The following is a 27,383-nucleotide window of genomic DNA, read 5'->3' on the forward strand; positions in this document are numbered from 1 at the left end:
TAGTGTTTTAGCCTGGAAATAGTACCTATCTTTTTTGCGGGGCGGGGGGGGGGGTACCGGGGATCAAACTCAAGACCTTGCGCTTGCGAGGCAGGTTGAGCATCCACTGAGCCAAATTCCAGGCCCAGTATCTATCATATATATTGTTTTGCCCAGAATCTAGCTATGTGCTATGTATAGCCTTAAGAATAGCACAAACATCCAAACTCCAGCTCCCTTGTTCTTGGTTAAAATTCCCGATGGGGTTTTCTAGCAATAAAGAAAGAGTGAACTAAATGAGAATGGGAGGGGAGGGAAAAATACTGGTGCAGTGAGTGTCAGCAACTCAGCTTCTCCAGGACAAAGTGCCAAAAGTCTGGAAAACAGCGGCCTACAGAGTATCCAAAGTGAGTGGAGAGTGCATGGGAACCACAAGGGAAATGACAGAGGATAAGAAGAAAACAGAATTCATTGCTACAGAAGAAATACCTACCGCCACAAACCAGAGACTATGCATTATGGCGGAGCAATGGGGAGGCAGTGAAAACAACTTTGCTGCTCACTGCAAAGAGGAAACCTGAATTGGACCAAGAGAGTCTGCCAATGGAAGCAGCAGTGAGAACACTACTTCCCAAGTGGCCCACCAGAGTCAAATTTGGTGAGGTGGAACACTGCCCCGGCACACAGTCACTTGGATCAGCAGCGGACAGGCTCACCATTTTATCTCCCAAAGGCTCAGAGCTCAAAGTGTGGCAGCAGAACAGCCTCAGGGTCGCTTCACTGTCAATTCCCTGGAGTCGAAAGAGAGAAGAGCTGTCCAGTCACAGTAGAATGATGGCATTGGACAGCAGACTGGTGAGAATTCTGCTGAAAGATAGGGTCTAGGGCCACCCAGACATGCCAGCAACCCCCAAAAGCCAGTTTTAGCCCTAGCTGCAAAGGACTGCAAGCACCCACCTGCTCTGAGACCAGTGGCACAAGCAGGCTAGCAGCCTTAGTCAGTGGCGGGACAGGGTCCCTCCCCTCTGGACTAGGACCAGCGCATGAGAGCAGACAGTAGTGTGGAACAGAAGAGGCTGTGCAAGGTTCAAGAGTGGCCAACTGTACATCCAACTGGGAGAGGCCTTGGGCTGGGTCCTTCTGAGGGTGCCAAAGCAACTGGGAGAGCAGCATGGTAAAGAAACTTGGGCAGGCCACCCTAGGGACTTCTGGAAAGCTATTGGGCAAAGACTAGACCCAGCCCCCATATCCAGAGGTCAAAATCACCTCCATACCCAGCACTAATCCTACTGCAGACTTGAAAGGGTTACACAGCCTAGTTTGGGCTCTGATTCGGACATTACCCTTAGAACTATGGACACTAGACGAATTTTATTATTTTTCTTTGTCTCTGATTCATTTTCCTTTTTCTCTCTGGTTGGGTTTTTTAAAAAAATTATCGTTCAATTTTATAAAAACTCTTTTAAAGTTGTTTAGATTTTTTAAATCTTTATTTCTGTTTTGTTCTATTTATCTTCTTTCTTTCCTTAACTCTTTCTTCATTTTATGGTATTTTCATGAGACTGAGCATTGTCTCTTGTATTTCTGGTTTGAGTCAATATTCTTTTGCTTCTTCTGTCATTCTTTTTCTCCCACTCTTCTCCCATTTCCCAAAGCTTAGGTGTTCATCCTTTGCCCTCCAGCCTTGCTTCTACTATATTTCTCTTCATTTTTCTCTCGGTTTTGATCCCTATCCCTCTTAAACACCCCTCCCACACACACACACAATAAAATCATTCTACTAAGTGGAATCTTATTGCATATAACTTTCTGGACTATGTTATATATGTGTGTGTGTATATATATATATATATATATATATATATTATTTGTTATATAACTGTAGAGCTTGCTCATATGGTTAAAGGCACCATATTAATAGTTATCACAGCTGTGCTTGATGCTATTGCTACTGCCAATTGTACTATGTTAGCTAGAATGTCAAACCTGTTGTAATCAGTTGTTTTCCCTTGTATGACAACACTGATTGCCTGGAGTCATAATCAACACTCCAGTGCCAAAGGACTGGGTGCTAAGCTAAGTAGATAGCAAATTCTCATCCTTAATAAATTCAGAAGGGGACACCTAGAAAACATCTCTGAGGAATAGAATTTCCCAGAGAAGGCTCATTACTATGGGTAAAGCTATCAACCTAAAGAAATCTACAAACAAAAACACAGAAAATAATTTTAAAATATAAAAAGACTAGATGCATAAGCAAAATGCAACACCAGACCTTCAGTCATAAAACTACAACCTTATTTCCTATATGAAGACTCCTAAAATCTTTAGTATGACTCTTTTCTTATTATCAACATATACATTCCAATTAGATTAGTCATTTAATTCAAATTTCCATACCCTTGAAACCGAATACTTGAATTCAAGAACTTAGTCCAAGAAAAAGAAAGTAAGACTTGAAAATTTTATTTGTAGGTAACTCATAATATCTAAGGCTGGGTGAAGAAACCAAATAAAAATTAATAGAGAAATTTTGTCATTGAATTATTAGAGAAATCACAAAGAGTCTGACGGAGCCCGCCGTCACTTGTCGAACAGTAGCTGAATGGGGGAGTGAGGATGAAGAAAAATAAAGACAAAGAGATAGAGTCAGGAGGGCTCCCAGAGACCGAGCGCCCAAGTTTATTTTTCACCTTTCTTTTATACACTAGGTGAGTTTGGTCATTAATCATGACCCTTATCCAGAGACACCTACTTCCCTGTTCTCTAGCTCTTTGGAAATTCCCCACCCTCATGGGCTTCTTTGTTTCTCGGGGTTACAGAACGTTCATCATAATAAACATCTGACTTGGCAAGAACACGGTTCCTCATAACATAGTCTCCTTGATTTTTATAATGGAGGGTAAGATTAAAATGGAGTCTCTATGGCTAACACTGCTCTCCACAGAAGTCCAAAGATTAATGAGGAAAGTGAATTTGCAAATTTTCGAGACAAAATGTGAGTGCTGAGTGGAGGCAAAATGAACATAAACTAAATAAGCATGTTCTATTAGACTAAGAGGAGAAACCAACCTTGAGTACAGTATTTGTATCTTCATGTGCAAGTTAAAGGCCTATTGCTATAGCTATAGGAGCTCCAAAGAAGTCTGAGGAGGAGGAATTTTCTCCTTCTTCTCTTCCTTGCTTCTTGATTCCTTCTCTCCCACCCTACACTCTCCTTACCTTTTTTTTTTCTTCTGAAATGCAAACAGTCAAGGGTAAAGACAGGTCTGTGAACATGGATCTGTGTGGGGAGGAAGAAAGGCAAGCCAGTGGCCTCTGGCCATCCAACAAAGATGGTGTCAGTGGAGGCTGGGAAAAAAGCCTGACAAAATAGGATTAAGGCATCATAGAGGTTTAGTGGTTCTTATGGTCCTTAAGATTGACCATGGCCATATGTTGGGAATTGAGCAAATAAATAAATGTATTGAAGGTAAAAACAGTGATATTTCTCAATCATGGAGAAAGGTAGCACTATTCAAAAAGTAAAGCTAGAATTGTCTTTGGGGTGTTGAAAGTACTTGTGGAATCTCATGGTTTTCAGTAATTCATAGAAATAGAAAGCAAAATTTTATTAGAAATTTGAGAGCATATGTGTTTCTGGTAAATAAACATTTTTTAGCACTGCCTACAGAGAGATGGGCAGAGACCAATGACTCTAGTAACATAGAGAACCCCTGGTCTCAGGTCTTGTTTCTTCCCCCAAAATGCAGAGAAAAACCCCAAAAAACAAAGACACCTTGAAAAAAATGCCTGATTCTAAAGCTAAAGCAGTAAAAATAAGGCCAGATGTGCCTAGGCTCAGTCCAAAACATATGGAAGTGGTCAATTAAAGATGTAGATAGGTGAAACAAACTCAGAACCAATTGAAGTGGCTCCCATGGGCAGTTTGAGCACATACACAAAAATATAGACACATAGTAAATAGCAAGTATATTATATAATTGCAATTATTTGATTTATTGAATAATAATTTAAGAATCCATATGGATGAATATGTAAATAACCTCTTTCTTAGACTGAAATATCAGATAAAAATGTAAAAACTAAATTTGTTGTGTATATTGTATTGGCTTCTTTAAGGGTTTGATAGAATTTTCCAGTAAAACCTATCTGAGTCTCTAGGTTTCTTTTTGGCAGTTATTTCAAATACAAATTCAAAGTGTCTAACAGTTGTTTGACTTTCAGATGCTTACTCTGTGTTTCTTGATTGTGTTTTCTGGCATATTTGCTGCTTTTTTCACAAGGCTTGTAATCATTCTTGCTGCTTTCACGTGTCATCACATCCCAAGACCCAAGCATTTTTTCACTGGTCTGAGGGGAAAGCCCTGTTCTTCTTTCACTTCTTTTATAATGTCCAAAGACTCACAATTTTCTCAATGTGCTTTGTTTTGATTTGGCCTGGTTTTGCCCCCTGTGGAACAAAACTAAGGCATGTCCATGCTATGTCTGCTTTCTTCCTGTCATGCTGTCCTCTTTAATAGAAGAAGGCAGTGCATGAAGAAGAAAACAGAAAAGTAGTGCAGAAGTTAGCAAAAGAATTCAAAACATTTTGTCACATAGGAAAGGGAAAAAAAATCTATGAGTTTGTTCCATTATTATTCTCTTATTACACATGCATTTGTTAAACTGGTATTTATCAAATACATACTATGCCAAATATTGTACTATGTTCTACCAAATAAAGAATAAAACATAATGCATTGGTCTTGTCATTGTAGGACTTATGATCTAGGTAGGATCTTGCTAACTTTTTTAGAAGAAAGGGCCAGACTGTAAATATTTCAGTATTTTCAGTCTCTACTGTGAGTTATGACAACTCAATCCTGCCATATTAAGGTGAAAGTCGTCATTTGTAAGTGGATGAACAGGCCTATGAATCAATAATTACACGTAGTACTAAATTTTGAGATCCATATAATTTTCATGTCATGAAATATTATTTTCAGTGTTTTTAATTATGTAAAGTATAAAAACCATTCTTAATTCACAACTGACTTCTTTTTATTCTTTTTGGTACCGGGGATTGAAATTGGGCCCTTGTACTTGCACAGCAGGTAGCAAAACCACTGAGCTAAATCCCTGGGCCCTTAATTCACAACTGAAAAGAACAAGGACCCACTTAGGTTCTCATCGTGGGTTGCAGCTTGCCAATTACAAATAAAGATAGAAGATGTGAAATCAAGAAACAGCAAGAGACAGTCATTTTTCAGCACCTAGAGTGGTAGCACACCAAATAAGCTTAGATCTAATATTTGCTCATGATTATTTATTTTTACATAGCAGATAATGATTTACTAAGGATCTAATGATACTTAAAATTTGAGAGCCATCAAAACTAGTTTTAACTCTCATGTAGTTTTGAAAAATGAGCAAAAGATTATGTATTAACTCTGGACATTTAAGAGTTTTGTTTTATTCTTCTCCAGCTTCCACTGACACAGACAGTTTGGGGTCTAGATAGAGTGAAACAGGACTCCAAATATACATGGAAATATTTTATAATATGTATGTGTGGGTGCAATTACTTCACTTATACTAAGTTATTGTTACATATCACAGCCTAGAATGACCTACAGGAACATACCTACAGGCCATTGTGCTAGGCTACATAGAATCTTGAGGTCCAAGATGGAAGTCACATCACAGTAGGAATATGTTTGTGGTAATATGTATGTATCAAGAGTTAAAAATCATCTGAAATATATTTAGCAAGAAATAGTCTACAGAATAATATTCTAATTAAAATTATGTAAAGTTAACCACATATGAAGTTGTTACAGTTGCACCTTGTTAAAAAAGGAAGTTTCAGGCTGTCAAGAAATATACTGTAGTTGAAAATTCAGAATATACAAGCATATATGTAGATTCAATTTTTATCCACTTTCTAGGCTTATTCAACAAAAACCTGTAGTACTATTTCAAGCATATATACCTACACATATGTATTAACCAGCGAATGGGAGTTTGGAGAAGTGTAATTTGGTTACATAGTCTTAACATCAATACAATATAGGGATAATTTTTAAATGTACATTGAGTTTTATATGAGCCAAATGGTTGAGAGAGCTTCACCAGGCTCGTATCTTCTAACATAATATCAAAAACAAGCAGAAACTTTCAGAAACAACTTTTTCAAAACTCTGAAAAAAAAGTCAAAGGTTCACAGTGTTGAAGTGAACATTGACTTAAGAAAAAGGACTTTGTTTCCATGTTTTAATTTACTCATATTAATTAAATTCTCTTCTTTCCTTTCCCCTATCCCTCCCATGTCCCCTTCCCCTTTGCCCCTTTTCTTCCTGTTTCATATTATCTATTATACCTTTTAGTCCTTATTTACACTTTCGGTTTCTCACACTAGAGAAACTATTCGGTATTTACACCTGTGTCCTATTTATTTCATTTAAGAGTATCGCCTTAATGTGCATCCATTTATACCTTAAAAGCACCAATATAATTAATTAAAAAATTAAGTGAAATTAAAAAAAAGAAAAGGGAAATTTCAAAATGGCTAGAAATCTGTGATATTTTTCTGTAGCATTAACTGATGTCTGGCTCAGTGGTGGTCTTAAAGCAAAAGCAGCCTGTCTTCTCCGAGTGCAACTTTGGTCCCCAGAGCAGATTATATCATAATGACACATTTCTGTATGTCTTTTCTAATTTGTGTGGGAGAGTGCATGGAAGAAAAGGTGCTCATCTTTGTTTCACTTATTTCAGGAAACTAGTCTGAAATGTCACAATAAGGAAGAAAAAGTAGGTAGGGTCATTTAAAAAAACATTGCAAGCTGAAAGAACAATCAACAGGTGTTAAGACAAAAGATTAAATTGAAAACATAAACTAGGCCATCTATGGATCAAGAGCAAATACTACGGAGATTATTTTGGGTGGAGAAATGGGACATTTCCAAAGTCCATATGTGTAGGAGTAATTTAAAAGCCTACATGTTCCCCCAAAGAAAAGTACAGAAAAGACCTATAGAAGCTTTCTCCAAGAGCTGATCCTAAGGCTGTGAGATAGCCTGGCCATGTGTTGAAAGAAAGCCCAAGTATAGATGAATCTGCATGACTGAAAGAGATATTTTTTGCTCATTTTTGTTTTGAATTGAATTTTATTCATTTTGTTATTGTTTTAGCTTTTGAACTTTGGCAAATTCTGTCAAAACATCAGCTGACACAAGTTACAGAACAGAGTCTTCAGTAGCTAGAGAGAAAAGATTTTTAAAACAGCTATCTAACTATCCTCAAGACCCAAAGAAAACATGTACAGGGGATGTGGCTCAGTGGCACTGTGCCTTCCTGGCAAGTACAAGGTCCTGTGTTTGAACCTTGGTACTGCAAAAAAAAGAAAAAAAAAAAAGACAATTTACAAAGAATAAAAAGAAATGAGGAAAATGTTGCATGACCAAAATAAGAATATTGATGAAAAATAATATAAAAGCAAACAGATGCCAGAGGTGAAAACCACAATTACCAATATGAAACATTACTTATTGGAGTTCAACAGTGGATTTAAACAAGTAGAAATAATTAACAAATATGAAGGTAGAACAATTGAAAATATCGATTCTGTGGAGTACAGAAAAATAAGGACTGATTCAAAATGAACAGAAATTAAGAGATTTGTGAGACAGCATCAGGTGGCCCAATGTACTCAACATGGGAGCCAAAAAAAGAAAAAGAGAGACAATATACGAAGAAATAACACCCTTAAAATTTTCAAATTTGATGAAAGACATACATATACACATTCTAGAAGCTTAAGAAACATCATACATAATGAATTCAAAAGAGTTCATATAATGAAACACTTTATAGCCAAAGCATGGAAAATAAAAATCAAAAATAATTTCCAATGCAGCAAAGATAAAGGATTTGTAATATATTAGGGAATGATTAATTTTTCATCAGAAGCCAAAATGACAGAATATGATGGGAATGATATACTAAAACTGCTGAAAGACAAAACTGTCAATAATAAATTATATATCCTGTAAGCTGCTATTCATTCATGGAGGAAAATTTAGACATTGCCAGATTTAAGTAGGTGAGGGAATACCTAATCACTAGGATTCCCCCTTGCAAGAAATGGTGAAGGAAGCCCTTTAAACTAAAATAAAATGACTCTAGACAGTAACTCAAAGCCATATGAATGAACATTAATGAAGGCATATGCATGGGCAATGTAAAAGCCAACATTATTTTATTTATTGCTTGAAATTCTATATATTTTTGTAAAGCATTTAAAAGATATGTGCATAAATGTAATTATAATTTTGTCTAAAAATCTGACAATTCAGAGCACTACTTATTTCAATATGATAGGAATATGATTGATTGTGCTTTTCAGAAATCAGGAGGAAAGGTAGTATTTTTTAAATAACAGAAATGGCATTAGCCAAGATATTTCAATTTTTTTTAAAAATAGGGAAGATGAAGTTCCAAGACAAATAATCCATGTGCTAATATTCTAATTATTATAAGTTCTGTACTCAATTTGACACATAATAACTAGTATTTAATTTTGAGTTACTGTTTTGATGGAAAACACTGTGTTTAATTCCAACCCGCTAGGAGCTAAATTTCAGAATTATTCAATAAAATAAATCCTGGACAATGACAACTTGTCACTGAACACAAAATGTTCATTTTCATAATGGTGCTGCTGTTTTGAAGAGTATTGTAGGGAAGAAATTGACTCAGAGAAGGAGCAGGCTGGACAGTAACTATTGGAGGGATTCAAGATGCAGTGATTAAGAGCATGCCTCTGGCATTAGCACTTTGCAGCTTTCCTGAAGAGTAATCTCAGGCAATTTAGTTAATAGGTATTTAGTTAATAGGTTAATGAATAGGTATTCATTTCTTATCTATAAAATATGATGACAATAAATAGCACCTCACTAGATTTTCACTGAATTAATTTGAACTGATCCATATAAAGTATGATATCTGCAACAGAGTGGTCAATTAATGTTGGAAATCATCATGTTTATTAAAACTGTCATATATTTCGAATTTAGTATTATCTGTTAATAAAGTGATTCTTTTCATCTTGTATCATATCCTACAAAGGCCTTTAAAATTTAATTACTTAGCAATTAATCCAAGTTTAATATGGTCTGTTTAGCAATCATAAATCCTTTGAGTAGTGATATATAATATTTTAAATGATTCAAGTATTCTATTTTGTTGAATCAAGATAGTTTATTCAATAATTCCATATCACTACATATTTTGATTTAATCCAATGAACCTCCATAGGGCTATGCTCAGCTTTCTTGCAGCAATATTTTTTTTTGTAGTACACTGTGATGCTTTAATATATATACATGGTGAATTGTAAAGTCAAGCTAGTAACATGTCCATCACTTTCACATATTTACCCTTTATTTTGGTTAGAACATTCAAAATCTATATTCATAGCAGTTTTCAAATATACATTAGTATTAACTGTCACCAGGCTAGACAATAGATCTCTAGGTTTTATTTCTCCCATATAATTGAAAGATTGAACCCCATGTCCAGGATTTCGCCATTCCTATCTCCTCATAATCACCATGCTAACCGGTGTGAAGTGAATCTACATCTCTCAGATTCTCCTCTCTGTGACTGTGGGCTGCACTTTCTTAGATTTCACATGTAAGTGCTTCCGAGTTACCATTTCCAGTCTTTTCATTTCGAGTTGAAGGACTCCTGTGAGCATCTCTAGTGAGGCAGGTCTAGTGATGATGAAGTCCTTCAGCCGAACCACTCCAACTGCAACCTGATGCTTTTCCTGCACCGTTCTGCTTTCTCTGGTGGATTTTCCTCTACTGCTGTCTTCCTGGAGACCTCTTCAGGGTGCCATATGCCGGTTATAGTTAATGAGCAAACAGGTACACAAAGGAGCATACCTTTTGTTCCTTCCTGGGAAATGGACAGTCAGCTTCAGAGGGCCCTTCTTGAAATGACGAATCCCCAGTTTCCAGTCTGTTCTCCATGCCTGGATCATCAGCGCTGTGACTGATGTGTCCCCGACCTGGTATGAGTCCTCTGGTTGAATTCAAATCTGCAGGGAGCTCTTCAACCCCCATCTCCCACAGGCCGGGAATTCACAGCGCCGGAAGCTTTAATTGCTGACAAATGTGGGTGAAGAAATTCTGATGGAGCAAAAGACCTCCTGGACTTTCAGAGCTCTTTGGTCAGGCTGAACTTGATGTTAGCTGGAACATGGCCTCCTTCCCTGTCCCACCCTGCTGATCATATAGAAGCTAATGGAAATTTACACCCTTACATACTCTTTCGGTTCCTATTTTTTTCCCCCTTCCTCTGCCCTCCCTTCAACCCCTCCATCCCTCCCTATGTACAAAGACTTTATTTCCTTTTTTTCATTTTCTCATATTAATTCCATTCCCTTCTTTCCTTTCCCCTACCCCTCCCACTTCTCCTTCCCCTTTGGCCCTTTTCTTCCTATTTCACATTATCTATTATACCTTTTAATCCTTATTTACACTTTCAGTTTCTCACATTAAAGAAATGATTCGGTATTTAAACATCTGTGTCCTATTTATTTCACCTAAGAGTATTGCCTCAACGTGCATCCATTTAGCAATAAATGTCTCTAATTTCTCATTTTTGATGGCTGAGCAGTACTCCATTTTATTAAAAAACCACATTTTCTTTATTTAGTCTCCAGTTGATGAGTATTTGGGCTGCTTCCAAGTTTTAGCTATTACAAACTGTGCTGCTATGAACATGGGTGCACATATATCACTGTGGTATGAATTGCAGCAATATTTTTAAATACACATATATCTCCCTATTTAAGGTAAATGACTTGAAGTTGAGTTGTTTTATTAAATGGCATAAACTCTTAATATTTTTCATCACTTTTTACTCCTATTAGCAGTGAATGAAATTTTTTATATCCTTGAATCATCATAAATCACCATCTTTTAAACTGACTTCAGACATATCACTAATATCAAGTAATTGGAAAGTGCTTATAGTATCGTAAGTATGTATATGAATATAATATTTAAAAAACCTTACACAATACAGTTATTTTATGTAACAGAAAATTAAGATTAAAAAAATTAATGATATACTCAATGTCACTGTACTAATGAGGCACCATATTGAGCTGCATCTCAAATTTTCTATTGCATATATGGCCCTGTAATGTTACTGTCATAGAAAACCCATATCCTTTATGTCATTTTATATAGTGACCTGAAAAAATAGGCACTGCTACACAATAATTTAACTGAATAGAAAACTGTCTAGGCAAGTCTGATACCTATTTTCTTTCTTCATATGTTATTTTAGTCACTTTAACAACAGCATCAAAACCTTTATAATTCAAAACAAACATGGGAATGTGGTAAGACTTGCTATTTTAAAATACCTATCTAAAATAAACAGTTCACTACTTCAAAAAAGGGTTATTTTATTTCAATGAAAATGCTGTTTTGATAAGAGTCAAAAATACTTTAAAGTGGTCACCTTCCAAACACCCTTGTAAGAGCACCATTCTCTATGAGCCTAAAGTGGAAAATAGTAGTGAATAGCATCATTTTAGCTCAGCCATGAAATTATTTTTATCCTAGTTATTTCAAAAGATTCAAATAAAATTATACATCTTTGTGTTTCTTTTATAATTCCCATGTTAACGGTAACGTGGCATATTTTTTCCTATATATTGGTCATTCAGGCTTCTTTTTCTATGAGTTACCAGATTATATTTTTTGGTCTTCTTTTGTAGTGACTTATTATTATCTTATTGATTTATAGGAGTTATTTATATTTTATGATTGCTAGTCAGTTATAAAAGAGTAGCATATACTTCTTTTGTTTTTGAAATTTATGGTATCTTTCCATTGAAAAATATTTTATATTAATATAGTCAAATTTATCAATTACTTTCTTAATACTACTTTATTAAATATTGCACTTAAGAATTTATCCTTACACTCAGATAAGAACTATTTTTGATGTTGACATTTTCACAAGACCACAGAGCTTTATTTTGGTAAATAATGAGTAAACATCACCTTTTGAAGATGGTTGGTAATTTATGATCGTGGAAACCTCTTCAAACTTTTCATAATTTTATATTGGTTCAGTTAGCTTTTTAATCATCATTCAGTTTTCTTATATGTTGATAATAAACCTTTGTAACTACTGCACTATGTTGAAAATATCTTCTTTATTTTATTTTTCTTAAATTCTTTTATTGGTACATTTTAGGAATGCAATACATTTACATTTCTCATTGGGACCTTGTACCTTAACATGATGCATCTTTGTTCTTATTTTTTCCCTATTCCTAGTGCTCCCTTCACCCCCTCCACCCTTCCCTATTTGCACAGACTTTATTTCCATTTTTTCCATTTCTCATCATTTTTCCTTTCCCTGCTTTCCTTTCCCCTGCCCCTCCCACTACCCCTACCCCTTTGGACCTTTTCTTCCTATTTTGCATTATCGATTATTCATTCTAATCATTGGTACATTTTAGGTATAGAATATGTTGACATTCATCATTGGAAATTTGCACCTTTACATAATCTCTCTTGGTTCTTATATTTCACCCTTGCCCAGCCCTCCCTTGAACCACTCCAGTCCTCCCTATTTACAAAGATTTTGTTCCTATTTTTCCATTTTCTCATATTAATCCCATTCCCTTCTATCTGTTCCCCTAGTCCTCCCACTTCCTCCCCCTTTGCCCCTTTTCTTCCTATTTCACATTACCTATTATATGTTTTAGTCCTTATTTACACTTTCAGTTTCTCACATCAAAGAAACTATTTGGTATTTATACATGTGTGTCCTATTTATTTCACTTAAGAGTATCATCTCAATGTACATTCATTTAGCTATAAATGTCTTTAATTTCTCATTTTTGATGGCTGAGTAGTACTCCATTTTATTAAAAAAAAAAAACAAAAAACGTTTTCTTGATCCAGTCTCCAGTTGATGGGCATTTGGGCTGTTTCCAAGTTTTAGCTATCACAAACTGTGCTGCTATGAACATGGGTGCACATATAACCGTGGTATGATTCTTTTAATTCTTTGGGGAAGGTCCCCAGCAGGGGAATAGCGGGGTCAAATGGGACTTCCAGTCCTAGTTCTTTGAGGTATCTCCATACTGATTTCCACAGTGGTTGCGCCAGTCTACACTCCCGCCAGCAGTGGAGTAGGGTTCCTCTTTCCCCACAGCCCTGCCAGCATTTATTATTAGTTGACTTCATGATAGCAACCATTCTTTCTGGAGTGAGGTGGAATCTCAGCATTGTTTTCATTTGCATCTCTTGAACGACCAGTGACGAACATTTTTTCATGTATTTATTTGCTATTTCTACTTCTTTGTCTGAGAAATGTCTGTTCATTTCAGATACCATTTTCGGATTGGGTCTTTAAATTTCAGAGGTCTGATCTCTTTCAGCTCTTTATAGATTCGAGATAGTAGACCTTCGTCTGAGGAAAAGCAAGTGAAGATTTTTTCCCACATTGTGGGTTGTCTCTTCACACTGCTGGTGGTTTCTCTTGCTGTGCAGAAGCTTTCTAATAAGAAGAGATCCCACTTGTTGATTGTTTGTGCTAGTTCATGGGCAACTGAGGTTTAGTTCATAAAATCTTTTCCTACACCAATGTCTTCAAGAGTTCTTGGGGCCAGGGATTTAGCTCAGTGGTTCCACTGCCTGCCTTGCAAGTGCAAGGACCTGAGTTCAATCCCCGGTACCAAAAAAATAAAATAAAACTAAATTAAATTAAAGAGTTCTACCTAACCTCTGTTCGAACTGGTTCAGTGTTTCTATTTTAATATTTAGATCTTTAATACATTTAGATTTTAGTTTAGTGCATGGTGAGAGATATAGGTCTAGTTTTAATCTTTGGCAAGTTGAAGCCCAATTTTTCCAGCACCATTTATTAAAGAGGCTATCTTTCCTCCAGTGAGGGTGTTTGGCTCCTTTATTGAAGATGAGATGGCTCAGTGCGTATGTTGTTGTTTCAGCATCTTCTAATCTGTTCCACTGGTCCTCAAGTCTGTTTCTTTGCCAGTACCTTGCTGTTTTTATCACAGTAGCTTTGTAGTATAGTTGCAAGTTGGGGATTGTGATACCCCCTGCCATGTCTCTGTTACCTAGAATTGCTTTTGCTATTCTGGCTCTCTTCTTGTTCCAAATGAATTTATGGATTGTTTTCTCAAGGTCCGTGAAGTATGCTGCTGGGATCTCAATTGGAATTGCATTGTATCTGTATAGCAGTTTTGGAATTATAGTCTTTTTTCACTATATTAAAATATCTTCTTTAAAGTCAAAGATGGTCATATGCACACACACACACATCAATTGTTTTATTTAATGTACCAAATATATAATTTTCCCTTATACTATGAGAAATACTTCTGTAAACTAAAAGAAAAAGATGCTCTCCTATACTGCCTTCTACACATGTTATAATTTTAAACTTCATATTTTTTTTGGAGGCGGGGTGAGCCAGTGTCCCCCTTTGTGGTTCAGGTTAGCCCTGAACTCACTATGTAGCCCAGACTGGCCTCAAACTTGCAGCAATCCTCCTGCCTCAGCCTCAGGGCTGGGATTACAGGGATCCGCCATCATGGCCGGCTCTTCATATTTTTAATTCAGCTGAAATTACTTGCACATGGCAATAGATGTAATTTCATTTTTTCTATTTATAGAAACAATTACCTTATTATTTATTGATTAATTATTTGTTTCATCACTTGTATTCAATAGTTAATTTGTCATAAATGAAATTTTCATATAAATATATCTGATGTTGTGTTTCTGGGAACTCTCTTTTAAACCATTAGTCTATTACTCTAAATCTTTCACAGCTACACTGAGTTAATTACTAAAACTTACAATAAATTAATTATTCAGGAAACTCTGCCTATTTTTATATATGGTGGAGAGATATTCAGATTGCATTATTATTGTTAATATTATCTTATACAGATTTAAAATCAGCTCATCAGATTCCATCAAACACTGTTTATGATCTCATTGAGTTTGCATGGGATGGGGAATTAATAACTTCAGGTTAGGATTGTCCTATAGATGATCATATTATACTCATACATATTTGAAACGTCTTTGTTTTCCTTAAATTTAATTATTCATTTCACAAAGATGTCACACAACTTTTGTTAAACTATTCTCAAGCCAAAACAATCTCAGTAATCTATTCAACTTGATGTCCATTTATTTGAATTTTTTTTGTGTGTGAAAAACCTTATTCTCTTTGAAGAATTATAATTTCTTTTTTATCCAAAACAATATACTTTTCAAATGTCTTCATTCTCCCTTTGTTAGCTGTCCTGTAGTGAGATAAGAATTATAGTACTGTACAGAGTTGAAGTGACTCTAAGAAATCAAACAATGAAATCACATTGTACCTTAAATGCAATGTTACTATTGTTAAGTGAAATGTTTAACATGTCACCAATAAATTTCAGATTGCTACAGGTATCACTGTTAATAACTCTATCAGGCAAAGAAAGTGTAATCCTTTGCCTGTTTTCATAAATGGTGCTAATCATTATTGATATTAGTCATGAAACCAGCTCGTGAGCTTTCCAGTACTATAAAAAGAACCTTGTTATTATTAACTTATATAGAGAAAAATTTTATTTGTTTCACAGTTTGGACTTTCAGCCCATGACCATGTGAACCCATTTCGTTGGGCCTCTGGTAGTGGTGCTGGGTGGTAATGGCAGGGAGCATGTGTTGAAGCAAACTGTTCTCCTCATGAGACAGTAAACAAAGATGGAGGATCCATGTTCCCACAGTCCTCTCGGAGCATCCACCTCCGATGATTTACAGATTTCCATTCAGCCCCAGCCCCCAAGGCCAACATTTTAATGTATGGATGTTTGTAAATATTCAACATCAAAATTACAGCAAATGCTGACTTTTATGATTTGGCTAAATCTTTTCATATAATTATAGAATAGTCTCAATGAATAAATTACTCTAAAAATTTCATCAAACATTTTTCTATTGGTAAACCAAATTCATATTTGTGTGATATATCCTAAATAATTGGCCCTGATATTTCTTAATGTGTTCCTAGTTTCAGCATGTTATCATGATTTTTATGATATTGTTATCTGTGCCCATTAATAAATATGAGCCTTTAAATTTCCTCTGAATTTTTTTTACAAGGTGTTATATATATTATATATAATTTAAATTAGTGCGTGTTAGTTATATGAAGTAGCATGCTTTATTTTTGTATAATTGTTCACGCATGGAACATATGTCAATCATGCTCAATTACCACCTTTCCCTTCCCTCACCTGTTTTCCACTACTCTTACTCTTCTTTAACAGTCTCCATTCTAATTTGAAATTATTTCTTTTTTTTTTTTTATGAAAGAAAAAGTGATATTTGACCTAATGTGTCTGGTTTATTTCAATTAACATCTTGGTCTCCTGTTCCATCCATTTTCCTGTAAATGACATAATTTCATGCTTCCTTGTGGCTAAATAATATTCTATCATGTATATATACTACATTTTTCTTGATTCTACTGTAGATGGACACTTGGGTTGTTTACATAGCTTATTTATTCTGAGTTGCATTGCAATAAACATGGCTATTCAGATATCTCTATAGTGTGCTGGCTTTAATGCTTTTGGGAATGTATCTGTGAGTGGTATAGCTGGATCAAATGGTAGATTTATTTGTAGTTTTCTGTAGAAATTCCCCACTGATTTTTATAATGACTCTACTAATTTACATTCTCACCAACAGTGTAGAAGAATTTGATGCAAAATATGAAAGAATATTTGATAATTAGACATTCTGAAGAAAAGACAAACACATTTTGGAATTGAATAGATAAAGTAAGACAAATAAAAAATAGAGTGGAAATCCTCATCAGCAGACAACGAAGACAAAATCTCAGGGCTTGTAGATAAAGGTGATGAATCAATACATTTATACAGAAATAAAGGAAAAAAATAAGAAATAATGAAACTACAGACAAACTGTAAAGTAAGGATTTAGAACCCAAACACAACACCAGAGAAGAGTCCACTCAGATCATATATTATAGTTAAAATGTAAGGAGTTCAGAGAAAATAAATAATTTTGAAAACTGCAAGACAAAAATTCCAAATCACTTACAAACTCAAACCTGTTTGAAAACAACAGACTTCTCAGCAGTTTCTCAAGGACAAGGGGATATGATATAGCACATACCCAGTTCTGAAGGAAAATAACTGCCAATTTAGATTACTATATCAAGCCAAGCTACCCAACATAGTTGAAAAAGAAATACATGTCCCTTCCTATGTAGACCTTGCCTGGATTTTACTGTGAAGATACCCTTAAATTCTTAGAGTATCATATTTATTATTTTCCAATTCTCTGGAAAAGCATCAAAATGGAGTTTTATTTTGGAACTGTTTTCAGGATTCTCAATAAAACTTTGGGTCGTTTATTCTCTAGTGAGATGTTATAAAATGCATAGAAACACAGGTTCATATGTTTGTATATCATTACTTAGGCTCCCTAGGAAAAAAATGAACATTTCATATTAAAATGTTGCGTGACTGTTTAACCAGTCTCTGGGGAGATATTTCAAGGTATTTCAGAAATGTGAAAGCCCAAATCTATTCGTAATTGTTATGGTTTGTGTTTCTATGTCCGCCCAAAGCCTCATTGGATGAGGTGGGACTTTCTTTCTCAGGGATATCTGAAACTGGAATGTATGAGGCTGTGGTTAAAAGTATGTGATTACTACACCACTACATGTGAGTGATTAGTTTGGCACCACCCTAATAAGTGGTCTGAATAAGATAAAAGGGGCAGAAAAATGCGGTTAAACTCTTGTTACCTTTGTTGCCTTGTGTGTATCATGTTGTTTCTCCTCTGCAATGTTTGTTTGCCATGCCAGCCTTGGAGTCAGCCAATTATGGACTGAAATCTCTACAAACTGTAAGCCAAATAAATCCTTTACCCTCTTACTTTGGGTTGGATATTTTGTCTTAGCAATGATGGAAAAGTAACTAACACAGCAATATTGGTAAACTCTGATGGATTATTTTTGTAGTTTATTATCTTTAGAGACTTACTGTGGTACCTAATGAGATTACACAAATACAGTACATGTTGACATAAGGAGTTTTGAACTTGACTGAAAACTATGAATGATTACTGGTTATGAGATTTGTAAAGCTGTAACAGCTTACTCTGCTTGGGTTTGCTGCTACCATAATCACCAAGTTTCTAGCAATCACAACTGGGAATATGAGGAGTACACATTTTCCTAGATGCAGTTTCCATCAAAATACAGAAGTTCTCATTCAATCAGAAAATAATTTATTTTCTAATACTGATCTCTTCACTCTGACTAAAACTCTGTACCGTTTAATTAACATTTCCTTTTTTCTTACCCTCTTCTTGATCCTAGCTTCCAGTGACCAGTTTTCTACTCTGTTCTATGAGTATGACTTTTTAAATATTTGATATATTAATGACATCAGGTAATATTATCATTCTGTGCTTGGTTTATTTCATTTAACATAATTTCTTCTGGTTCCATCCACGTTGTTACAAATCATAAGATTTCCTTCATTGTGAGTTGTCTAGTATTCTATTAATTCTTTTTTCTTTTGAAAACCTTTAGAATTGGGTAAGAGAACATGATTTGCCATCTAGTAGTAAATATTCTGTGATGTTTTTAGATTATTAAAAATTCTCAATTTAAAGAATAAAGAGATTTTGAAATATTTTCTTTTTAATAAATGTTCACAACTTCCCCCCAGTCTCAAATAAATAGTATGGTGTTGTTTACTATTGTTTTGTTTTTACAATAAAGATAATGATATTTGTTTATTTAATGATATTTTGTTGTTTCACGAAATGAGTTAATATTGACCCATAATAAGACCTTGAATGTATGCAGCTCATCATCCTATTTTAAAAACCAAAATTGTGTTAAAATGTTAACCAAAGAATTGTACTAGGAAACAGAAATTTAGCATACTTTAAATACCAATTATATAATAGAAAAATAATTGATTCATGATTTTATTAATTTTTCATTGTTATTTCTTTCACTTATTGATCATCCACTATGTGTCAGAATCCATAGTGGGTACTAAACACACATTTATGATTATAATAAAGTCCTTGACTTAGAGGATCTCATAAGTGACAGGGTAAGAGTTTAAATTAAACTGCATCACAATTATTATATATGCTATGGCAGTAATTCCAGCCTGAAGGAAGAAAAGCTTTAAGGATTCCAAAGGAGTTTCATAGATAAAATTAATAATCTAAAATCAGCTCCTAAAGAATGCGTTCAGATTATCATCAAAGGGTGTATGAAGGGTGGAGAGTGGGGAAACTGGAAAATGAAATAGAACCCTGACAGTCTATAAACATTTCAAAATTTGCAAGATTTTTATCATTACTGAAATGCAGATTGCCCAGAACTCTTAAGCGATAAATCCTACTGAGGAATGTAGGCCTGACTCATATTAGACAACTATATTCCCAAGGTATTTTAAGTCAACTTTGTTTTTATAGAATATAACTTTGTTTTTATAAAGTATTATTGGCAGAAAGTATAAGTGATATCAAAGCTCTAGCAAGAAGGGCAGTAATAAGGATGCTGCTCTCGCTTCTGATGTGGATGTGTGGATATGGTTGTTCCATAAATCAAATGAGGCCTTTTTTTCATTAAGTTTATTAGTACAGTTTAAATATACAATACAGTTACATTTATCATTGGGAACTTGTACCTTTACATGATATATCATGGTTTTTATCTACCCAGCCATACAAAATGAGAAACTAGAGACATTTATAGCTAAATGGATCCACATTGAGGCCTTACTCTTCAGTGAAATAAATAGGACACACATGTGTAAATACCAAATAGTTTCTCTAGTGTAAGAAACTAAAAGTGTAAATAAGGATCAAAATGTATAATTGATAATGTGAAATAGGAAGAAAAGGTCTAAAGGGGTAGGAGAAGTGGAAGGGGTACTGGAAAGGAATGAAGTGAAAGGAAAAAATATATAAGAAAATGAAAAAATTGGAAACAACGTCTTTATAAATAGGGAAGGTGGAGGGGTTGAAGGAAGAGCAGGGGAATGGGAAAAAATAAGAATCAAACGAGGCTTTTTAAAAAAAGAAGACTAAAATATTTAAGGAGAAGCTCCCTGAAATTTCTATCTTTATCAAAGTTTATTAATCAAACCTATAAGATAATATTGTGCACAAGAACCCAGTAGCATGTAACAAATGTGTTCTTTTTTAGTGTTTTGGCTGACAGGGAAGAAATATATACACTTAACCTAAATTCCAAACTGTACCTGACAGGCTTAAAATGAATGTTGAAAGATCAAAAACTGTAAATATGTTCAGACAATGATAAGCCCACATTTTTCATAAGAGGTAAGGAAATTAATAAACATGTCTCATAGATGAGTAGAAGAGGACTCAGGTGATGGATGCTATCAGATTACCAAAGTATTAAAGGCTGGGCAAAGTAGTGTTTATGAAAATAATTCTAGAATTTGTGTATAGGGGAGATGTCAATAGGTTTGGTGAGTTTACTGGAGCACTGCACAGTTTTTATATTCAGAAGTCAGCTGGAAGCAAGAACACTATTTCTACTACTAAATTAATACAACTAAGTTATAGAATATGTTGGAATTCATTAATGTTTCTTTGTTTAAAGTGCAATGATGCTTTTTTAACTTAGAAGAACTCTTTCTAATGAAGTAATAGAAATGACATTAATGAATTTTCCTATAATTCTTCCATCCATATCCCAAAATAATTTATTTTCTGTTCATTTGCAGGACCAAATTTATTTCCACTTGTATTTGAGGAGTAATGAGAAGATTTATAATATATGCATTTTCACATGTTGGAAAGTCATGTAATTTAACTGTTAAATTAAATAGAGATAGCTTTATTTAGAACATTGCTTTGCAAACAAGAACCAGAGGATTTAATTATTTGTCAAAAAAAAAAAATGAGAGGAGATCTGAGTATAGAGTGATAGGGTTCACAGTCTAATCTGTGACTTGAAAAATTTAAATTTGGGGGAAACGGATATAAATGGGTGGGTTGTGGTATGCAGACTTCCTAAACCAGTTGAATACATTCACTAATTAATGCAGGTTCAAATGTGAAGATAATGAATAAACAGAAATCTTCTGCCCCTTGAGTCTTGATAAATTTGCCCTGGTCTTCATCCTTATTCTAGATTTGAAATTTACAATGCTAAGGTTCTTGTGAATTGTCATGAGAGAGGGGCTGGGAGGAAAATTTCTTATGTTCTGTTAACTTCTTTTGATATGTGGGTTCTGAATCCCTCTCTTAAAAGAATCTGTACAGTACCATACTGACATATATGTGAAAGCGATTTCCTTCTCTCCCATTACCACACACAAAGTCATAAATATTCATGATCATGATTCAATTTATTGAAAAACTAAAGGCTACTAGTTTTCATCTTGAAAATAGTACAAATACAACATTTTAAAAGTCAAATTTTGATGTCCTTTATCCTATTTAGCCTTCTTTCTTCCAATGTGAAGTATCTCAGCCTTTCTTGCTTTCTTTGTTCCCTTGTCTGTGTCTTTTCTCTCTGGTGTGTGTGTGTGTGTGTGTGTGTGTGTGTGTGTGTGTGTGTGCACGTGTGCTAGTTCTTAGGGGAAAAATTACTTCCATAAGTATATATGAATGTCAATGAGTTGATAAGGAGTGGTTAGGACATCAGAGTATAGATTTACCATACTGATTCTATTTAAAATACATGTAGTCACGTCATGAGGGATACTTACACTAATATTTTACTTTTACTTATTGCTTTTTAAAGTACATTAGTGCTTTTTCATGTACATTAGTGCTTTTTCCCCGATTTTCATTGGAGATTTTTAAAGCACAGCATCCTGTTAATGTGTTCAAGTATTTTAAAATATAAAGTAGAATCACAATCCATTTCTCTTTTTTCAATACAGTACAGAAGAATATACCACTGTACAATAACAATGAAAACAATAATTTATTCAAATTTAAATGCACATATTAACAAATATCTGCTATTTTTATCTATTTTATGCCTGTGTTTCTCTTTGGTATCCATGGTTTCTATAGTTTACCATGTCAGATTTTGTGACACAGTCTTTTCTTGAAGAGAGGATGGATCAGTTCTGCAGTCTGTAGAAAATGAATATTGAGCAGTTGTTAGGAATACCAGATATAGTATACAGTGCTCAACTAATTTGGAATTTATTTGAATTCAGTTTTATTTTATTTGAATAATCAAATTATTTTAATGTATGTCCCGCAGATATTGCATACTTACACTCGAAATGATTTGATGATTATCTGAAATTTCAAATTGCCCCATTGTCCTATGTTTTTATTTGTCAAAGCTGGCAAGCCTAATGGTATGACATTTTCAAAAATTCTTAATTCATGGGAAATTTATTTTTGACTTCTGAATTTTTTATGCTGTTAAAGTACATATCTGTTTCATGTAGGTTTTTTCTCTACCCTTTAAGAACATCTTTAAGATTTATTAATTTTTGGTAATTTGGGCTCAATAAAAAGAGTGAGAGTAAGTTTCTCATTGCCTAGAAGCCTATGTTTACTTAGTTATTTATGGTAACTTATTCAGTTGAGCCTCAGAGGTGATGATATTATAGATTTAATTCCTCAAGAATTTTTAAGTTATTAATATTTTCCAATATTAAAACATAGAATTATGACCTCAATAACTTCTTAGTCTTCACTGAAATATTAAACTTTTGAGGACATTCTAGTTTCTTTCTCACCAATATATTTTTCCCAAAATCAGTATGTGTGACAGTCTGTTTGAAAATATTGTCACTGTTCATTGATTACTGTAATCCCCTTATCTGTGAAATTATCATAATCATACAATGGTGGAAACCAGTTTATAAACTTTGCACGTGGATGACTATCATATGTGGATATTGTATTTTATATTAAAATGTTAAAGCCTTTCTGTTTGAGATATGCAGTTTTATATATTAGAAAATTCTTTCAAATGTCACCACCAGCATAATCACAGACTTAGAACTTTTCCTAAAATTACTATTTTACACTTAAAGACCTATTTTAAGGAATTTTCCACTTATAGAAATAAAGTATCTAATAAAAATTTCAAAAGGGCAAAACCCTTAGAAAATCATTTCGAATTTGTTAAATAATTAAAAGAATAAGCACTGTATGCTCTTCAGAGCTTCTTAGGAAAAAAAAAGATACTAAAACCCAGTGAAAGGTCAACAAAAGCCTGTAGCTTTTAGGTTACAAAATTAAATCTGTAACCTTAAGGATTGACTGTGACAGAACTTTATAATTTTTCTCTTAGAACTATAATATAGATAAAATTATGTCATAGTCTTTGGAAAAAAAGATCTCTTCCTCTGCCACTCAAGATTAAGGTTTGTGCTCTTTTATATTATTTCTTTATGCCCACAGATATATTTTTTAACATTTTTTTAGCACACATTTGCAATGCAGAATGATTGCATTAAAAAAAATGATTGCATTCACTTGTGGAAATACTGCCCTATATTATTCAAATAAATCATCAGGTCATTATAATACATTTTTCTATATAGACAATTATGTTTAAGAAATTTGAAATGTGGGCTCTAATCTCCTAATAGCAATTTCATGAATGCTTATTGAATTAATATAGTTTATATATTCCTTATATTAAGCAATACTATATTTGTTTTATAGGTTTAAATTTATAGTTTTGAATTTCATTTAATTATTAAAATAGTATGAAAGACATTTGTGGAAAAGACATAACATTTTTACAAGAAGATATTTCAAGAATATTAGATAAAACAGAAAACCAAGTTTAATCTAAAGAAAATGTTCTAAGACTTTTTTAATATTTAAAATTTAATATTTGATAGGTCACAGTATCAACAGCATAGAGGAAAATCGTAAAATGAGAAACTATGTTTTCAAGTCATATATGTGAAAAAAGACTGATTTCCAGAACATATAATATCCAGCATATACATTAACATCATATATATATATATATATATATATATATATATATATATATACACCAAATATTCAAAATTGGCCAAAGGACCTAAAGAGACATTTCTTCAAAGATGTGTAAACATCTAAGAAGCAAATGAAAAGATGCTCTACATCTTTAACCATTAAGAAAATGGATCTTACAACTATAATGAGATACCATTTCATACCCTTTAGGATGGCTATCATTGAAAGGAAGAAACCATGACCTAACCATGGCTGAAGATGTAGGGAAGCTGGGCTCTTGTGTGCTATTTGTGAGGATCCACAATGGTGCAGCTACCATGTAAAATGGTGTGGTGGTTCCTCAAAATTGAAGCACAGAATTATCATGTGATGCAACAATTTTGCTTCTGGGTATACTTTTAAAATAACTGAAAGCACAGTCTTGAAGAGATATTTCCACATCCATCTTCACAGCAGCATTAATAACAACAGCTAAAATACAGAAATAACCCAAGTGTCTACTGATGGATGACAGATAAGCAAAATGGTTTATCCATCAAATGGAATTACAGTGGCTCTAACACATTTATATGAATTATTTTTTAAAGGTTTGTTATCATAGTCTTTTTAAAAGAAAAGTTTTTCATTTTATTTTTAAGGAGAAAAACATTCCACCTTTTCTCACTTAAATTACAGATAGCTTCTAGGAGTCTGGAAAATCAAATAGAGTCAGTAAGTGCAAGTTTAAACTGAGTGTCACTCAACTGATCAAGGAAGATGGTAGAGTGCAGGAACTCTTCAGACTGCTATGGCCCCATATGAATTCAACTACAATGAAATGAACTGAAGTTGTTCATAGTTTGAGATAAACTCCAGAGAGGGCAATGTAATGTGACATGTTCTCTGCTGTTTGATGATCACTATGAAGCTATATGTAAGAGAACTGCTAAGCACCATATGAAACCTACCTTTAAGTAACTAGTAATATGCTGGACTAGAGATTACCCTCCACATTTTCATTTATGCTTTGCTCTTTGTAGAAAAGCAGAAATCAATATTGGGACCTTTCCCTCCCTCAAATTCACCTAACTGGAAAATAAGGCAGGAAAAGTAGAGAGCTCTTTGATGTTTGATCAGAAAGTGGAAGCTCTTTGTCAATCTGAAATGACAATGTAATCTTAAAGGCAATTAACAGTGACTTTTAGATTTACTGTCTTTAGCTCTTTGCTACTTGAACTCTTCTTCCCTTCCAGTGTTTCTATTTTATCTTCTCTACTCCTGGTTCCAGTTTACCCATTTAGAGAAGAATATTTGATGCATAAATAGAGAAATGCAACCCGGTGTGTCTCTGGACTTGCTTCTTCTGATTGTTGTTTTCATGCTGCCTGTAGGCACTGAGGGAGCAGTATTTGGGCATTCTGTGGAGACTCCCCACATCAGAGCAGAACCCTCCCAAGACCTCAGGTAAGTTCTCCCTCCTTTCTTCGTGCCATAGTTACCATCATTATTGACTGTCGTTGATAGGTGAAGAACTAAAATAGCACCAGTGCCATGTATATTTGTAGTAAGACTTGACATTCCCTAGCTCCATGGGAAACAGTATGTGCCTGAGGGCAAGAAGGCACAAGTTACTATTCTAACTTCTCTATATTTCCCAAATATACTTACAATTTATATAAGTATAATAGTCAAGAGGAGTGTGAAAAGAGGATAATTAGTTATTGAGGAAGTTGAGAGGAGGATTGATCAAAATAGGGATGCTGGAAAATCTGACATATATAATGAAATACAAGATGTACTTAGCCATGAAAGGGCAAGACAGAGAATAGGGAAACCTTTACATGATCAGGGAGTATTGTGTAGTGGAATTGGCAATCTGGAAAAGCAATGAAAATGATAATTTGGAAAAGTTAAGATTGCATTGTGACAGATCCCTTATTTTAGTAATTTTTCCATAGAATAAGCCGCTTTCTCTTGTCTTGGTGCTCCTAAGAGACACAATTACATAAGTGTAAAATCTCTCCCTATCCAGAGCACTATGAGGGAATTCTCCCCAAGATAATCAGAGTAATGCTTCAATAACAGTTGAAATTTTAAAGCCTAAGAAACCAATCCATAAATACTTTAATTCAAAAAATGAATTAAGATTGGTGGATTAAAGAAGATTACATAATTAATGTCTGATAAGTAATTACATTCCACAATATATTTGCTGCAATATATTAAAAGAGGCAGCAATACTGATAAGTAAAAACATTAATCACATATTTAAAATCACTGTCAAATTAGATAACAGTATCAACATGACAAAGTCTCTGTTATGAAAAACATAGGAATATTGTATTAATTAAAAAATAGATTTATTTCATAAAGACCATTGTTCAACCCTGTCCATTAGATAAGCAGACAAATGTGCAAATGAAAACAAAAAAATTGAAATTTCAATGCAAAAGGCACAATTTTACAACAGTCTATTTTGCAGACTTGTATATTTTCATAAATATATAATTATTATAAATATTTAATATTATATACAATCTATATTATAAATATATAATTATTAATTGCAGACAAAATGGTCCAGAATGAAAGCTATATTCAGAAAGGTTGTCCCTCAAAGCAGAGTAAAAATTAATGAAATTACTCTATCAAATAAAGTGTAAGCAGGGTAAAATTCAACCATGTTATTCTTCCAAAATGATAGTGATTGATTGACTAAATGATGAAATAAGACTTATAGCTCCTGTACTAAGTATATTTTTTGTTTGTTTGTTTGGGGGGTTTTTTGTACCGGGGATGGAACTCTGAACCTAGCGCTTACAAAGCAGGTGGCAGAACCACTGAGCTAAATCCCTGGCCTAAGTATACTGTTTTTTAAGCATGAGGAAACCTGTTTCATGCCTCCAAATTTTGAAAGCAATATAATGACTTCTAGAATCTGTTATATACTTTGATTTAATTAAAAAGTCTCTTCTCTTTATAAATAATAACCTAGACACATATTGTTCATACTTTTTGAAAATTAAGTTTATTGGTACATTGTGGGTATACAATATAATTACATTCATCTTTGGGAACTTGTACCTTTACATGATGTATCTTGGTTCTTATTTTTTTTTCCATTCCCCTGCCCTCCCTTCAACCTCTCCACCCCTCCCTATATACAATATTTAGTTCATACTTTTAATTAAAGGTTAGATAGTGTCATCTTAGAAAGGATTTATGTAAAGTATATTAGAAAAATTAGATTAATGATTCACAGACCTGTGTTGGTTTATGCTAAGATTTTCTAAGAACTCAGTTTCTCACTAATTGAGAAACAGATTCAACAAGCTAGTGAACAAACAATACCAA

General features: G+C 33.9%; 1 protein-coding gene across 9 annotated transcripts in view; it reads left to right on the forward strand.

Annotated features, from left to right (window-relative positions):
* Positions 1–27,383, forward strand: part of Sgcz (sarcoglycan zeta) — a 994,036-nt gene that overhangs the window by 941,679 nt on the left and 24,974 nt on the right. For all 9 annotated transcript variants that reach the window (XM_087217210.1, XM_087217208.1, XM_087217206.1 and 6 more), the window contains one exon: positions 25,421–25,493. In XM_087217210.1, coding sequence (XP_087073336.1) covers positions 25,421–25,493 — 73 coding nt within the window. The remainder of the gene's footprint in view (positions 1–25,420; positions 25,494–27,383) is intronic.

Source organism: Heterocephalus glaber, unplaced genomic scaffold, assembly GCF_053883595.1.
Source record: "Heterocephalus glaber isolate CG9 unplaced genomic scaffold, H.glaber_assembly_v1.0 deba00001461, whole genome shotgun sequence".
NCBI lineage: Eukaryota > Metazoa > Chordata > Mammalia > Rodentia > Bathyergidae > Heterocephalus > Heterocephalus glaber.